Source organism: Heptranchias perlo, chromosome 2, assembly GCF_035084215.1.
Source record: "Heptranchias perlo isolate sHepPer1 chromosome 2, sHepPer1.hap1, whole genome shotgun sequence".
In the NCBI taxonomy this organism is placed as follows: Eukaryota; Metazoa; Chordata; class Chondrichthyes; order Hexanchiformes; family Hexanchidae; genus Heptranchias; species Heptranchias perlo.
Window position 1 is genome coordinate 91772549 of NC_090326.1, and position 16148 is coordinate 91788696.

At 47.8% G+C, this 16148-nt stretch overlaps 1 protein-coding gene across 1 annotated transcript in view; it reads left to right on the forward strand.

Annotated features, from left to right (window-relative positions):
- Positions 1-16148, forward strand: part of LOC137341166 (collagen alpha-1(XXVIII) chain-like) — a 234564-nt gene that overhangs the window by 204758 nt on the left and 13658 nt on the right. The window contains exons 33-35 of the mRNA XM_068004159.1: positions 295-476; positions 5979-6237; positions 9792-9967. Of these exons, the coding sequence (XP_067860260.1) occupies positions 295-476; positions 5979-6237; positions 9792-9967 (617 nt within the window). The remainder of the gene's footprint in view (positions 1-294; positions 477-5978; positions 6238-9791; positions 9968-16148) is intronic.

Sequence of the window (16148 nt, forward strand, 5' to 3'; positions counted from 1 at the left end):
TCCTAGCAGCTGGTTTCACGGGATCTTGACAAAGGTCCAAGAACAGATCTCCCACCCTAACTGTGAGCCAAGAGAGTGGGTAGCATATCAAGAGAGAAATGAAAAACGAAGAAACAAAAAGCTCATTAAAAAATAAAACGTTTGTGCTCCCAAATCGGATAGAGAATGTCTTAGAAAACTCTTTTCCTTGTTTAGAAGTAGGTGTGATGACATGTCAGAATATGTTGGCATTTAAGAGAGTTGAACTTTTGATGTTACAGGAAGATTTTTTAATATGTGATTGTCCCATTTCAGCACTTAAAAGTAAATTGTTCAGCAAAATCTGTGAACCTGAGAACGATCCACTGTTCAGTTCAATTCCTAGCTCCATACTACCCCCTGGTGTGCCACCGGCTATTGATACAGTTCATCAGACACCAGACCGTGACACCATATACATCAACACAGTGGATGAACATGAATTAGAAACAGTAAAGGTGAGTAAAAAGGAATGGTAAATATTTTTTAGCATTTGGTTGGTTGTTCTATATGGTGATGATCTTACAAGAACACAAAAGCAAAATACCGTGGATGCTGGAAACCTGAAACACAAACAGAAAATGCTGGAAGCACTCAGCAGGTCAGGCAGCATCTGCGGAGAGAGAAACAGAGTTGATGGCCCTGATATTAACAGGGACACGGGGAGGGTGCGGGGGAGCGTGGGAGCGTGGGAAGAACCCAGCAAGATCGGGGACTTGGAGGCCCTGCCGATCTTAACAGTAAGGCCTCATTTAAATAATCTTCTGCAGACTCCCGCCCGACAGCCGGCCAGATTGGCAGCCTGGCCGGTGGGTGGGAGCGCAACCAAGCTGTAGAATGCTGCAGCCAGGGACCCGTGGCCACAGTTCCCAGCAGTCACTAGAGGCTGAAGGCTCCGTCCCACGATGGGGGCTGGGGAGAGAGAGCAAGGACATCAGCGGCACAATCGATGCTAGAGATGAACAGCTTTTAAGCAAGTACAGAGACAGGGAAAAGGGGGCAGGAAAAGAACAAAAGGGAGAGGTCTGTTATAGGGTGGAGGGCAGGAGTGATTAAACAACAAAAGAGATGAACCACCATTCCCATTCTCTCTCAGACAGCAGGTGCTGGTAATGGAGGGTGGTTGCAGTAGAGTCACTGGGAGTGGTGGAGGTGCAGGCTGGTGCTTAGGGTGGGAATCCACCATCGGTACACGGCCGACGGGGTGGTCCGCACCCCTGGGGTCTACCTGCTTTTCTTCCGCAACATTCCAGGGCCACGGGATCTTCTGTTTGCCAAATTTTCCATGCTTCCGTCCCCCTCTGCTACTCTGTTGTAACCCATCTTTTGTTTCTTTACTTGTCGCATTATCACCTCCTTTTGCCTTGCACCATCATCCCTTTTGCCATTTAATCACTCTTGCAAAATACCCAGCCTCTGACCTGCTCTTGTAGCCACAGTATTTATGTGGCTGGTCCTGTTTAGTTTCTGGTCAATGGTGACCATGTTGATGGTGGGGGATTTGGCAATTGTAAGGCCATTGAATGTCAAGGGGAGGTGGTTAAACTCTCTCTTGTTGAAGATGGTCATTGCCTAGCACTTGTCTGGCGCGAATGTTACTCGTCACTTATCAGCCCAAGCCTGGATGTTGCCCAGGTCTTGCTGCATGTGGGCACGGACTGCTTCATTATCTGAGGGGTTGTGAATGGAGCTGAACACTGTGCAATCATCAGCGAACATCCCCACTTCTGACCTTATGATGGAGGGAAGGTCATTGAAGTAGCTGAAGACAGTTGACCCTGAGCAACTCATGCAGCGATGTCCAGGGGCTGCGGTGATTGACCTCCAACAACTGCAAGCATCTTCCTTTGTGGAAAGTATGACTCCAGCCGCTGGAGAGTTTTCCCCTTGATTCCCATTGACTTCAATTTTGCTAGGGCTCCTTGGTGCCACACTCGGTCAAATGCTGCCTTGAAGTCAAGGGCCGTCACTCTCACCTCACCTCTGGAATTTAGCTCTTTCCATGTTTGGATCAAGGTTGTAATGAGGTCTGGAGCTGAACTGCCCTGGTGGATTCTAAACTGAGCATCGGTGAGCAGGTTGTTAGTGAATAAGTGCTGCTTGATAGCACTGTTGACGACTCCTTCCATCACTTTGCTGATGATTGAGAGTAGGCCGATAGGACGGGAATTGGCCTGGTTTGAATTTGTCCTGCTTTTTGTGGACAGACATACCTAGGCAATTTTCCACATTGTCAGGTAGATGTCAGTGTTGTAACTGTACTGGAACAGCTTGGCTGGAAGCACAGCTAGTTCTGGAGCACAGATCATTATCGCTTCAGCCGGGATGTTGTCGGGACCCATAGCCTTTGCTGTATCCAGTGCATTCAGCCATTTCTTGATATCAGGTGGATATTTACAGATGGGGCCTCGATTTAAAGTCTCATCCGAAAGACGGCACCTCTGAGTGTGCAGAACTCCCTCAATTCTGCACTGGAGTGTCAGCCTGCATTATGTGCTCAGGTCTCTGGAGTGGGACTTGAAGCCACGACCTTCTGACTCAAAGGCGAGAGTGCGACCACTGAGTCAAGGCTGACACAAGGGTGTCAGAGAGGTCAGAGGTCAAAGTGGGACCTGACAGTTGGGAGCGGAGGCTCTGCACAAGTCAGCCCCTGGCTCCAGAGCTTGCGGATTCAGATCTCTGGGATCCTGCACTAAAAAGAAAGATGCTGGAATAGCATCATGCTCACACGGAGGCAGTAAGGACCGTCCTGGAGGACCTGAGACAAATGGCAGAATCCAATGCCATCCTCAGTGCCAATATCCAAGAAGGATTCAACAAAATGTAGCACTATCTAGAGTCAGTGGCTGCACCAGGAACATCTGCCATCTGTCTGCTTGACAAAGAGGCCTCCAGAACAGTCAGTGCATCCAAAGTGGCTGCTTTGACCATTGGATTTCAGATCTTAGGGGACAGTTTATAGAGAACAACGGCAACCAGCGTCTGAGAGATTTGGCATGTTATCTCTCGGGGTCTTCAGGATCAAACTGATCCCATCAGGTCTGTCCTCCCACTGATCAGTCAGCACTCAGATCCATGATCCAGCACAAGTGGTGTGGCTAGAATCAGCCGTCATAATGCTGTCCTCTCTCTGCTGGTGACAGCTCATATGACCTTTCCTGCCAGCCCCCTCAGATTGCCTGTATCTTGGTGGCAGGATACAGGACCAGGCGGCCCACACAGCTGCAGTGTCCTCCCAGACTTCAAAAGCCCCTCAACAAGAGCCATCTTATGATACAAGGGCACAGGACCAGGATAGGTTTAAGAACAGAGGGGAGCAGTGGTAATACGAAGCAGGTGCTGTATGTGCACAGTAAAACCACTTTGTGAAATGAAGTCCAGTGTTCCAAGGTATATCTGTTCTTTGTTTGGTTTTGTGTTTGAGAGGATGTTTGGAGGTCAGTTTGTAACAGGAGACCGAAGGGGTTGTTTTCAACTGCCTCCTACCCCATTTGTGCTGAAAAACGGATTGGCCGGGAATTGAAAATTTAAAAACAAAATTGCCCTCCCAATGAGATTTTCAAGCACAGTTTTCAGGATCACTGAAAGCTGCTCACAAAACGGCCACTAAAAGTTTTTCTCTGTATTTTTGTGGGTGCAGGAGGTACGAGAATGCTCCTTCTGGCCCCATAAAAAGTATCGTGACCCACTGCCAGCCACTCACTGGGCCCACCGGGTCTGCCTCCCCCTCATCCCCTTCTGCAGTTTTTTTCCAACTCGGCTCCACAATGGAGCCACCGGATTTCCTGCCTCTCATATCAACGAGCTGCCCGACAGTTCTCCTTGGGCACTCAGCAGCTTGCCCACCCAATGCAGAGGAGGCCCAAACTTGAAAATGGTTCGGGCCTCACACCACTGGTTTCAGGCAGGCAGTGCAATTGCTCCGCCCACTGCCCACTGCTCGATACAGGCGAACGCTGAAAATCACCCCCAGAGTTCCTTCTATGAACCATTGCTTCCTTAATTAGACCCCTGCTGAGACATTATTGAGGGAGTGGCGTGCTCTGGTGGAAGAGTACCTCCTAGTTGGTCTTCTCCTTTGGTGCAGCCTTGTCATATGTACCTCTCTCATTTCCTCTTCCTCCTGCACCTGCTCTGTCTCCATTATAAGGACATATATGGGAATGCCCATGGTGAACCACATGATGGAGACTCCATGACAGAATGGGGGGAACAAAAAGATTTCCTTGCCTGAAGCTACGGAAAGGCAGATTTCGAAACCTTTCTTAGTAGCACAGCTGAGAAAAGATTTTCACTGATCAAGTCAGTCAAAATTGATATTTCAGACAAAGTCTGTGGTCATTCAAAGCCTATCAATTCAACCACTTCCTGGTTTAACAAGCTCATGCAGGTAACTCACCCCTCTTCTACAAGTTTAACTTAAGTCAGGTGCAAATCTGACGTAAGTGATGGAAATTTTGGGACAGCAGGTTTTGCCCTCATCATCCTGTCATTTGTGAACATGCAGCACTTTGGGGGCAGACACATCCTCTGTCAACACTTGGTTTTACTGGTATTTACTGTATATTTTAGAGCAGGTGCAACTCTGACATATCTGACTTACACTCCAAGGCCCGATTTTAACTCCCCCGCCCCCCCCACCACACCTGGCAAAAACTAGGACGAGGGGGGCAGTTAACATAAGGGCATACTTATCCCCTGTGATCCCACTGCCTTCCCGCCAGGTCCCAGTATTAACCTGCTCATTTGAGCAATCAAGCAAGACATCCGCAGGAAGGCAGCGGAATTCTGCTTTAAATATACAGATCAGGTCCCGATGACATCATCAGGACCCGACTGTAATTTTAGGCTGAGGCCTGAACAGGGGAACAGTGACGGTCTCCACATCAGGCCAGACCTGTCGGGAGCAGAGACGGTCTCCTCATCAGGCCAGACCTGTCGGGAGCAGTGACGGTCTCCTCATCAGGCCAGACCTGTCGGGAGCAGAGACGGCCTCCTCATCAGGCCAGACCTGTCGGGAGCAGTGACGGCCTCCTCATCAGGCCAGACCTGTCGGGAGCAGTGACGGTCTCCACATCAGGCCAGACCTGTCGGGAGCAGAGACGGCCTCCTCATCAGGCCAGACCTGTCGGGAGCAGAGACAGTCTCCTCATCAGGCCAGATCTGTTGGGGGCAGAGACGGCCTCCTCATCAGGCCAGATCTGTTGGGGGCTGGATCGTGGGCCAGAAGAGACCCAGGCAGGTATGTTCTTTTAAGAAAAATCTAGGTTTCTTTGAGGCCCGGAGGAGCAGGAGTGCTGCTCCAGGCCTTGCAAAGAAACATTGGGCTTTAATTGATCTGGGCTTGCCCCTCCCTCCCCCACAACTTACCTAACTGCCAGGGACCGTTCCCACGGGTCCCATGCAGCGGTCTCCTGCTGCCCAAATTCCCTCTCCTGCCCGCCAGCCAGATAGTGGATTTGTCAGGTTCAGGCGGGAGTCTGACAAAATTTCTGGAAATGAGGCCCGACTGTTAAAATCGGCCAGGCCTCAACGTCTCCATTGTTCCCAGGTGTGCCGATCACTGCCGGAATCGCGCACACCATCACCTCTCCCCCCCCACACCCCCCCCATAAAAATCGGGGCCCTAATTTCAGTTTGTTATGCCAGAACTACGCCACTTTTATCAAAAAAAATCTTGGACTTTTGGACCTTTTATGTTTAAACTATAAATACTGATGTATAATGTTTTAAAACCAATGTGTTGGTGAAACTCACTCTTTCCAACATCTTCCACTTCTTTTATTCCCAGAAATTAAGTTTAAAAGCTGGTCTCTCTCCATCCCTTCTGCATATTCAGTTGTCAGAATCACCTGTGCTAATTCCAATTGATTAAATGTTGCCATCACACATTGGAAGAGTGTCAGTAATCCCTTCAATTGTATAACATTTTATGTGAATCCTTTTTTTCTCCTTTATAGCGCGGTTCTCCGGGAAGAAATGGGAATAGAATAGAATCAAATGGTGGCAGTGAAGATGTATTTACAAGGCAAAAAGGATCAGCTCCCCTACCAGGACTACCAGGTCATACACCTGTAGGAAGGCCTGAAGTAAGACCTGGACCTGGTGACCAAAGAATATGGGGAAAGCCAAGTGTTTTCAAAGATGACACTGTTCAGCCAACAGTCTTTATCCCTGTATTCACTCCACCACAGATACTGAAAGAGGAAATTCACAAAGGTACTCAAAATATAGCTTTCAGTAAAGTGTTTACTGTGCAGGACACACCTCTCATGTGTTTATCCACACAAATCTGGTACTTTGTAAAATGTATTTCTAACATACAATTATTTATTTTTTAAAAACTTCCTTTTAGTTTTCTTTCCTCAGGTACCTCCAATACCTTGTCCAAGGAGCCATTCTTCATACGTAAGCTTAAGACAGTGTCAGCAGGTTGTTCAGTCATTGAACATCCCAGCTTAGGCCAATCTTGTCCTCATCCAATGCCTCAGCACAGCTCTGATGTGGAGATGCCAGTGATGGACTGGGGTTGACAATTGTAAACAATTTTACAACACCAAGTTATAGTCCAACAAATTTATTTTTAATTCCACAAGCTTTCGGAGGCTTCCTCCTTCGTCAGGTGAATGGTATGGATACCGTTCACCTGACGAAGGAGGAAGCCTCCGAAAGCTTGTGGAATTAAAAATAAATTTGTTGGACTATAACTTGGTGTTGTAAAATTGTTTACAATTGTCAGCACAGCTCATCAGCAGGGCCATCAATTTACATTGACTGAACGCATCAAAATCTGGAAAAAGCATGGATTCCTGGATCCTTACTGGTGTTTTGGGAATCACATTCTGCAATCCTCTGTGCTTTTACATGAAAACCGTAAATCAATGGCCATGATCAGTCGCAGATACTGTGGCTGGTTTTTCGCTCCTCGTTCTGGGGCATTCAGGCCAATTATAGCTGAGATCAGCTAATTAAACACAGACCGTGGATCGAACCTTGGTCTGAATGGCTTAGCAGCACATCACATAGTACACTTATCTATTAACATATCAACATATCTAACTGACTGTATCCTAGCTGGAGATAGCACCCACCACTGAAAGGGAAAAGTAAGAATGACAGGTCATTGGTGCTGCAGACATACCATTTTGAAGATTGGCTCAACCCTTTCCCCAGCAGCAGGTGGCGGTAGAGAGAAGAGATAAATTGTAAGCACTCGCTTTTGTTGTACAGTATTAATTTTAACAGCACGTTAAGAACTGAAAATAAATTGCAGCTCAAGACATCACAAAAAAGTTTAGAAATTACTTGAGACCTGTAAATTCTAATTGGAGTCTGAATCTAATTGATTTAAGATTGACGAATTTTTGTTAGGCAAAGGTATTAAGAGTTACGGAACCAAGGCGGGGAGATGGAGTTCAGATACAGATCAGCCATGATCTAATTGAATGGCAGAATAGGTTCGAGGGGCTGAATGGCCTACTCCTGTTCCTATGTTCATGTACTCCTACGTAATCTCATCTCACTCTTCAGAATAGGCAATTAGGGACTTGGTGAGAGTTTCTGAGCACCATGGTGCAAAGCAGGCTGCTTTCTCTGACAACAAATTACATCTTAGTGTTTGCATTTAGGACACCTGTGAACTTCTATTATATGGAGCAGACAAACCGGGATGATGTCAGCCAAGTGGTATCGCCTTTAGCAGATTCACGGCACAAAACATAGACCTTTATTTTCTGGTCTCATAAAAACCTACCATGACCAGGTTTATCAGTTCTTTTCTTCCAAGTCCTGCACAGAATATTAATGAGAGAACCTAAAAAACAAAATTAAAGATTTAAAAAAAATTGACAAAGTGTTTGCAGACATGATAATAAAACTGTTCGACTTTCGGGCCTGGATTTTCCGCTATAGCCAAATCCTGCCGCTTCCTCAGTGAGGTGACACTCCTACCTGCTACAGGGATGCTCCTCTAACCCTAGCCGGTTTTCCAGTGTCAGGGTGATGTGCGTTTGTTAGGTGAATTCCCTAGCCTTTTCCAGGTAGTCCACTAGGGGGTTGGAGATTGCTTGTTGTGGGTAGTCCACTAAGTGGGGGGGGGTTGGAGATTGCTTGTTGTGGGTAGTCCACTAAGTGGGGGGGGGGGGGGTTGGAGATTGCTTGTTGTGGGTAGTCCACTAAGTGGGGGGGGGGGGGGGGGGTTGGAGATTGCTTGTTGTGGGTAGTCCACTAAAGAGGGGGGGGGTGTTGGAGATTGCTTATTGCAGGTAGTCCACTAAAGGGGGGTGGGGGGGGGTTGGAGATTGCTTGTTGCAGGTAGTTCACTAAAGGTGGGGGGGGGTTGGAGATTGCTTGTTGCAGGTAGTTCACTAAAGGCGGGGGGGTGGTTGGAGATTGCTTGTTGCAGGTAGTTCACTAAAGGTGGGGGGGTGGTTGGAGATTGCTTGTTGCAGGTAGTTCACTAAAGGTGGGGGGGTGGTTGGAGATTGCTTGTTGCAGGTAGTTCACTAAAGGTGGGGGGGTGGTTGGAGATTGCTTGTTGCAGGTAGTTCACTAAAGGTGGGGGGGTGGTTGGAGATTGCTTGTTGCAGGTAGTTCACTAAAGGTGGGGGGGTGGTTGGAGATTGCTTGTTGCAGGTAGTTCACTAAAGGTGGGGGGGTGGTTGGAGATTGCTTGTTGCAGGTAGTTCACTAAAGGTGGGGGGGTGGTTGGAGATTGCTTGTTGCAGGTAGTCCACTAAAGGTGGGGGGGTGTTGGAGATTGCTTGTTGCAGGTAGTTCACTAAAGGTGGGGGGGTGGTTGGAGATTGCTTGTTGCAGGTAGTCCACTAAAGGTGGGGGGGTGGTTGGAGATTGCTTGTTGCAGGTAGTTCACTAAAGGTGGGGGGGTGGTTGGAGATTGCTTGTTGCAGGTAGTTCACTAAAGGTGGGGGGGTGGTTGGAGATTGCTTGTTGCAGGTAGTTCACTAAAGGCGGGGGGGGTGGTTGGAGATTGCTTGTTGCAGGTAGTTCACTAAAGGTGGGGGGGTGGTTGGAGATTGCTTGTTGCAGGTAGTTCACTAAAGGTGGGGGGGTGGTTGGAGATTGCTTGTTGCAGGTAGTTCACTAAAGGTGGGGGGGTGGTTGGAGATTGCTTGTTGCAGGTAGTTCACTAAAGGTGGGGGGGTGGTTGGAGATTGCTTGTTGCAGGTAGTTCACTAAAGGCGGGGGGGGTGGTTGGAGATTGCTTGTTGCAGGTAGTCCACTAAAGGTGGGGGGGTGTTGGAGATTGCTTGTTGCAGGTAGTTCACTAAAGGCGGGGGGGTGGTTGGAGATTGCTTGTTGCAGGTAGTTCACTAAAGGTGGGGGGGTGGTTGGAGATTGCTTGTTGCAGGTAGTCCACTAAAGGCGGGGGGGTGGTTGGAGATTGCTTGTTGCAGGTAGTCCACTAAAGGCGGGGGGGTGGTAGGAGATTGCTTGTTGCAGGTAGTTCACTAAAGGCGGGGGGGTGGTTGGAGATTGCTTGTTGCAGGTAGTTCACTAAAGGCGGGGGGGTGGTTGGAGATTGCTTGTTGCAGGTAGTCCACTAAAGCGGGGGGAGGGGGGTTGGAGATTACTTGTTGCAGGTAGTCCACTAAAGGTGGGGGGTTGGAGATTGCTTGTTGCAGGTAGTCCACAAGGGGGGAGAGAAATTAACTTTGAACAGGATCATATCTTGTGTAGATGATGTGGCACAGTGCTACAATACTGAGGTGTGCTTTGCCCATTACTAACAATATTCTGATCTTGGATTCCAGATCCAGCCTGCGACGAACCACTTGATCAGGGATCATGCAGGAATTACGTTATTAAATGGTACTATGATAGCGCAGCTAATTCCTGTGCGCAGTTTTGGTATGGAGGCTGTGAGGGGAACAAGAACCGCTTTCAGAATCAGGATGAATGCCACGTCAAATGCTTACAGTTTAAGAAGGTGAGTCGCATTTATAGGTGACATTGATCATTATGGCCCTGAAATTACGCAGTGGCCATTAGCTAACACATTCATCTGAAATTTCTCTCCTGTATTTTAGCAAAGGCATTCATCCATTTAAAATAATAATGTCCCACTGCGTAACCTCAGCGCCTACAACTTCCATATGCTGGTAACAGTGCAAAGGCCTGAAGCTTTCATTAGATCCTAATGTTACTGTGCTGCTTTGCAATATATTTTAGCCCTTTACTGCTAGCTGCCTATATGAGGAGCAATTTAAAGAAATAGCCATTGTCATGGAGTTGCTTAAGTTTTTTTTAAAGTATTTTTTCTTCTGGCACACAATGTGGGTGTTAAAGATTTCTTTTTTAAATTCTCTCTAATTTTCTGCCCCTCCTGTCTTGAGAGGACTGCAGCATAGTTCTAAGCGCACTGGGCACTGTCCGGTACCTTAATCAAGGCAGATGTCTTGAATTATTGGGCGCAGAGACCCAAGACCTACTCAGCAATGTAAGAATTTTGATTTTTGGATTTGACTCGATGGTTAGTGACCATCCACAGACAAAGAGGATATTATTTTAAAATAAACTTTACTTAACAATTTCATTGACAGTTTACCAGACAAAGCGATCATACAGCCTTATCTGGGGAGTAGAGCTCAAGACGTCAGGTTGATCAAGCCCGGTCTTGAGAGTCGTTCCCTGGTAGTCGACGTGTTCATCCGAGTTCTTCTTCTTCTTCCCTGAACACTCCTGTGCTTCTTCTTAGTGCTGTTTATATACCTTACCATATCCCATTGTGATTATCTAGTCAACTTAGCCTTTGGCCATTATAAACTGAAAATGTGGTTTAAATCACAGTCCAACCTACTGTCTCAGTGAAACAACATCCCGCCAGTAAGTGCTATACAAGTCCATGATCCTTTGCATGACATGACAATGGCCTAATTTCCCAGCATTCTGATTTTGCTTTTCATTTTATTCGTGCATGGGATGTGGGCCTCGCTGGCAAGACCAGCATTTATTGCCCATCCCTAATTGCCCTTGAGAAGGTGGTGGTGAGCCGCCTTCTTGAACCTCTGCAGTCCGTGTGGTAAAGGTTCTCCCAAAGTGCTGTTAGGAAGGGAGTTCCAGGATTTTGACCCAGCGACGATGAAGGAACGGCGATATATTTCCAAGTCGGGATGGCGTGTGACTTGGAAGGGAACGTGCAGGTGGTGTTGTTCCCATGTACCTGCTGCTCTTGTCCTTCTAAGTGGTAGAAGTCGCGGGTTTGGGAGGTGCTGTGGAAGAAGCCTTGGCGAGTTGCTGCAGTGCATCCTGTGGATGGTACACACTGCAGCCACAGTGCACTGCTGGTGAAAGGAGTGAATATTTAGGGTGGTGGATGGGGTGCCAATCAAGCGGGCTGCTTTGTCCTGGATGGTGTCGAGCTTCTTGAGTGTTGTTGGAGTTGCACTCATCCAGGCAAGTGGAGAGTATTCCATCACACTCCTGACTTGTGCCTTGTAGATGGTGGAAAGGCTTTGGGGAGTCAGGAGGTGAGTCACTCGCCGCTGAATACCCAGCCTCTGACCTGCTCTTGTAGCCACAGTATTTATATGGCTGGTCCAGTTAAGTTTCTGGTTAATGGTGACCTCCAGGATGTTGATGGTGGGGGATTCGGTGATGGTAATGCCGTTGAATGTCAAGGGGAGGTGGTTAGACACTCTCTTGTTGGAGATAGTCATTGCTTGGCACTTGTCAGCCCAAACCTGGATGTTGTCTAGGTCTTGCTGCATGCGGGCTCTGACTGCTTCATTATCTGAGGGGCTGCGAATGGAACTGAACAATGTGCAATCATCAGCGAACATCCCCATTTCTGACCTTATGATGGAGGGAAGGTCATTGATGAAGCAGCTGAAGATGGATGGGCCTAGGACACTGCCCTGAGGAACTCCTGCAGCAATGTCCTGGGGCTGAAATGATTGGCCTCCAACAACCACTACCATCTTCCTTTTTGCTAGGTATGACTCCAGCCACTGGACAGTTTTCCCCCTGATTCCCATTGACTTCAATTTTACTAGGGCTCCTTGGTGCCACACTCGGTCAAATGCTGCCTTGATGTCATGGGCAGTCACTCTCACCTCACCTCTGGAATTCAGCTCTTTTGTCCATGTTTGGACCAAGGCTGTAATGAGGTCTGGAGCCGAGTGGTCCTGGTGGAACCCAAACTGAGCATCGGTGAGCAGGTGCCGTTTGATAGCACTGTCAACGACACCTTCCATCACTTTGCTGATGATTGAGAGTAGACTGATGGGACGGTAATTGGCCGGATTGGATTTGTCCTGCTTTTTGTGGACAGGACATACCTTTCTTTTATTCGTTCATGGGATGTGGGCGTCGCTGGCGAGACCAGCATTTATTGCCCATCCCTAATTGCCCTTGAGAAGGTGGTGGTGAGCCGCTTTCTTGAACCGCTGCAGTCCGTGTGGTGAAGGTTCTCCCACAGTGCTGTTAGGAAGGGAGTTCCAGGATTTTGACCCAGCGATGATGAAGGAACGGCGATATATTTCCAAGTCGGTATGGTGTGTGACTTGGAGGGGAATGTGCAGGTGGTGTTGTTCCCATGTACCTGCTGCTCTTGTCGTTCTAGGTGGTAGAGGTCGCGGGTTTGGGAGGTGCTGTCGAAGAAGCCTTGGCGAGTTGCTGCAGTGCATCCTGTGGATGGTACACACTGCAATTTTCCACATTGTCGGGTAGATGCCAGTGTTGTAGCTGTACTAGAACAGCTTGGCTGGAGGCGCAGCTAGTTCTGGAGCACAAGTCTTCAGCACTACAGCCGCGATGTTGTCGGGGCCCATTCCCTTTGCTGAATCCAGTGCACTCAGCCATTTCTTGATATCACGTGGAGTGAATCGAATTGGCTGTCGACTGGCTTCTGTGATGGTGGGGATATCGGGAGGAGGCCGAGATGGATCATCCACTCAGCACTCCTGGCTGAAGATGGTTGCAAACGCTTCTGCCTTGTCTTTTGCACTCACGTGCTGGACTCCGCCATCATCGAGGATGGAGATGTTTACAGAACAACCTCCTTCCGTTAGTTGTTTAATTGTCCCCCACCATTCACGACTGGATGTGGCAGGACTGCTGAGCTTTGAACTGATCCGTTGGTTGTGGCATCGCTTAGCTCTGTCTATAGCATGTTGCTTCCACTGTTTAGCATGCATGTCGTCCTGAGTTGTAGCTTCACCAGGTTGGCACCTCATTTTGAGGTACGCCTGGTGCTGCTCCTGGCATGCTCTTCTACACTCCTCATTGAACCAGGGTTAATCCCCTGGCTTGTTGGTAATGCTAGAGTGAGGAATATGCCGGGCCATGAGGTTACAGATTGTGCTGGAATACAATTCTGCTGCTGCTGACGGCCCACAGCGCCTCATGGATGCCCAGTTTTGAGCTGCTAGATCTGTTCTGAATCTATTCCATTTAGCACGGTGATAGTGCCACACAACACGTTGGATGGTGTCCTCAGTGCGAAGATGGGACTTCGTCTCCACGAGGACTGTGTGGTGGTCACTTCTACCAATACTGTCATGGACAGATGCATTTGCAACACGTAGATTGGTGAGGACGAGGTCAAGTAAGTTTTTCCCTCGTGTTGGTTCGCTCACCAGCTGCCACAGGCCCAGTCTGGCAGCTATGTCCTTCAGGACTCGGCCAGTAGTAGTGCTACCGAGCCACTCTTGGTGATGGACATTGAAGTCCCCCACCCAGAGTACATTCTGTGCCCTTGCTACCCTTAGTGCTTCCTCCAAGTGGTGTTCAACATGGAGGAGGACTGATTCATCAGCTGATGGAGGGTTGTAGGTGGTAATCAGCAGGATGTTTCCTTACCCATGTTTGACCTGATGCCATGAGATTTCATGAGGTCCGGAGTCAATGTTGAGGACTCCCAGGGCCACTCCCTCCTGACTGTATACCACTGTACCGCCACCTCTGATGGATCTGTCCTGCCAGTGGGACAGGACATACCCAGGGATGGTGATGGAAGAGTCTGGGATGTTGGCTGAAAGGTATGATTCTGTAAGTATGGCTATGTCAGGCTGTTGCTTGACTTGCCTGTGGGACAGCTCTCCCAATTTTGGCACAAGTCCCCAGATGTTCATGAGGAGGACTTTACAGGGTTGACTGGGCTTGGTTTGCCTTTGTCGTGTCCGGTGCCTAGTGGTCCGTCCGGTTTTATTCTTAGGACTTTTTTTTAGCAAGATTGTACAACTGAGTGGCTTGCTAGGCCATTTCAGAGGGCAATTAAGAATCAACCACATTGCTGTGGGTCTGGAGTCATATATAGGCTAGACTAGGTAAGGACAGCAGGTTTCCTTCCCTAAAGGGCATTAATGAACCAGATGGGTTTTGACAACAATCCAGAAGTTTAGTTTTATGACCACCATTACTGATATTAGTATTTTAATTCCAGATTTTATTTAATTATTTGAATTTAAATTCCCCAGCTGCCATGGCAGGATTTGAACTCATAACTCCGGAATATTAGTCTGGGCCTCTGGATTACTAGTCCAATAACATATCTTTTTGGTCCAAGGCCTTTCGTATTCAACATCACTTCAATGCTTCAACAGCCAAAGTGCTCAACACCCCACAGTACAGGTCCCAAGAGCTGTAGGTATTTCAAGTCTGTGCACAGGGCTGAGTAAAGCCCCAGCATTTCTTTAAATTCGGGGCAAGCCCTATAATGTGGCTTGAGGATATGAGCAGCAATCCAGGCACTCTGCAGCCATTTGCAACCAGTGCTTCAGGGGAGGCCCATAGCAAAATTAATGTTTGGGTGGTCCTAACCTAACATAGGAACACCCTTCACGGCAGAACCTCAAATACCATCGCTTTCCCTAGTGATGTTTAGAAAAAAATAGTACTGTGCTAGGAATACTTCAAGTTTGCTGACAGTACAAAGCTAGGTGGGAAAGTAAGCTGTGAGGAGGACACAAGGAGTCTGCAAAGGGATATAGACAAGTTAAGTGAGTGGGCAAGAAGGTGGCAGATGGAGTATAATGTGGGGAAATGTGAGGTTATTCACTTTGGTAGGAAGAATAGAAAAACAGAATATTTTTTAAATGGTGAGAAACTATTAAATGTTGGTGTTCAGAGAGACTTGGGTGTCCTCGTACAAGAAACACAAAAAGTTAGCATACAGGTACAGCAAGCAATTAGGAAGGCAAATGGCATGTTGGCCTTTATTGCAAGGGGGTTGGAGTACAAGAATAAGGAAGTCTTACTACAATTGTACAGGGCTTTGGTGAGACCTCACCTGAAGTACTGTAGACAGTTTATCTAACTCCTTATCTAAGGAAGGATATGCTTATCTTAGAGGCGGTGCAACAAAGGTTCGCTAGATTAATTCCTGGGATGAGAGGGTTTTCCTATGAGGAGAGATTGAGTAGAATGGGCCTATACTCCCTGGAGTTTAGAAGAATGAGAGGTGATCTAATTGAAACAAATAAGATTCTGAAGGGGTTTGACAGGGTAAATGCTGAGAGGCTGTTTCCCCGGCTGGAGAGTCTAGAACTAGAGGGCATAGTCGCAGGATAAAGGGTCGGCCATTTAAGACTGAGATGAGGAGGAATTTCTTCACTCAGAGGGTTGTGAATCTTTGGAATTCTCTACCCCAGAGGGCTGTGGATGCTGAGTCATTGAATATATTCAAGGCTGAGATAGATAGATTTTTGGACTCTAGGGGAATCAAGGGATATGGGGATCGGGCGGGAAAGTGGAGTTGAGGTTGAAGATCATCCATGATCAGATTGAATGGCGGAGCAGGCTCGAGGGGCCGTAAGGCCTACTCCTGCTCCTATTTCTTATGTTCTTATATTCACCAATGCCAAGTGAATGTAGCCGGGTGATTAATCTGATGGGGCGTACACGCCTGATTCTGTTTTCATTCAATACAACAACAACTTGCATTTATATTGCACCATTAATGTAGAAATACATCCTAAGGCACTTCACAGAGGCTTAAGGAAAAACACATCCTGAGCTGAAGAAAGAGAGGTCAGGTAGGGTCGTCAAAGAGATGAGTTTTAAGGAGGGTCTTAAAGGAGGAGAGAAAGATGGAGAAGCAGAGAGGTTTAGGAAGGAAATTCCAGAGCATGAGGCCTAGACAAATGAAGGCACATGTGCCAATGATGGGG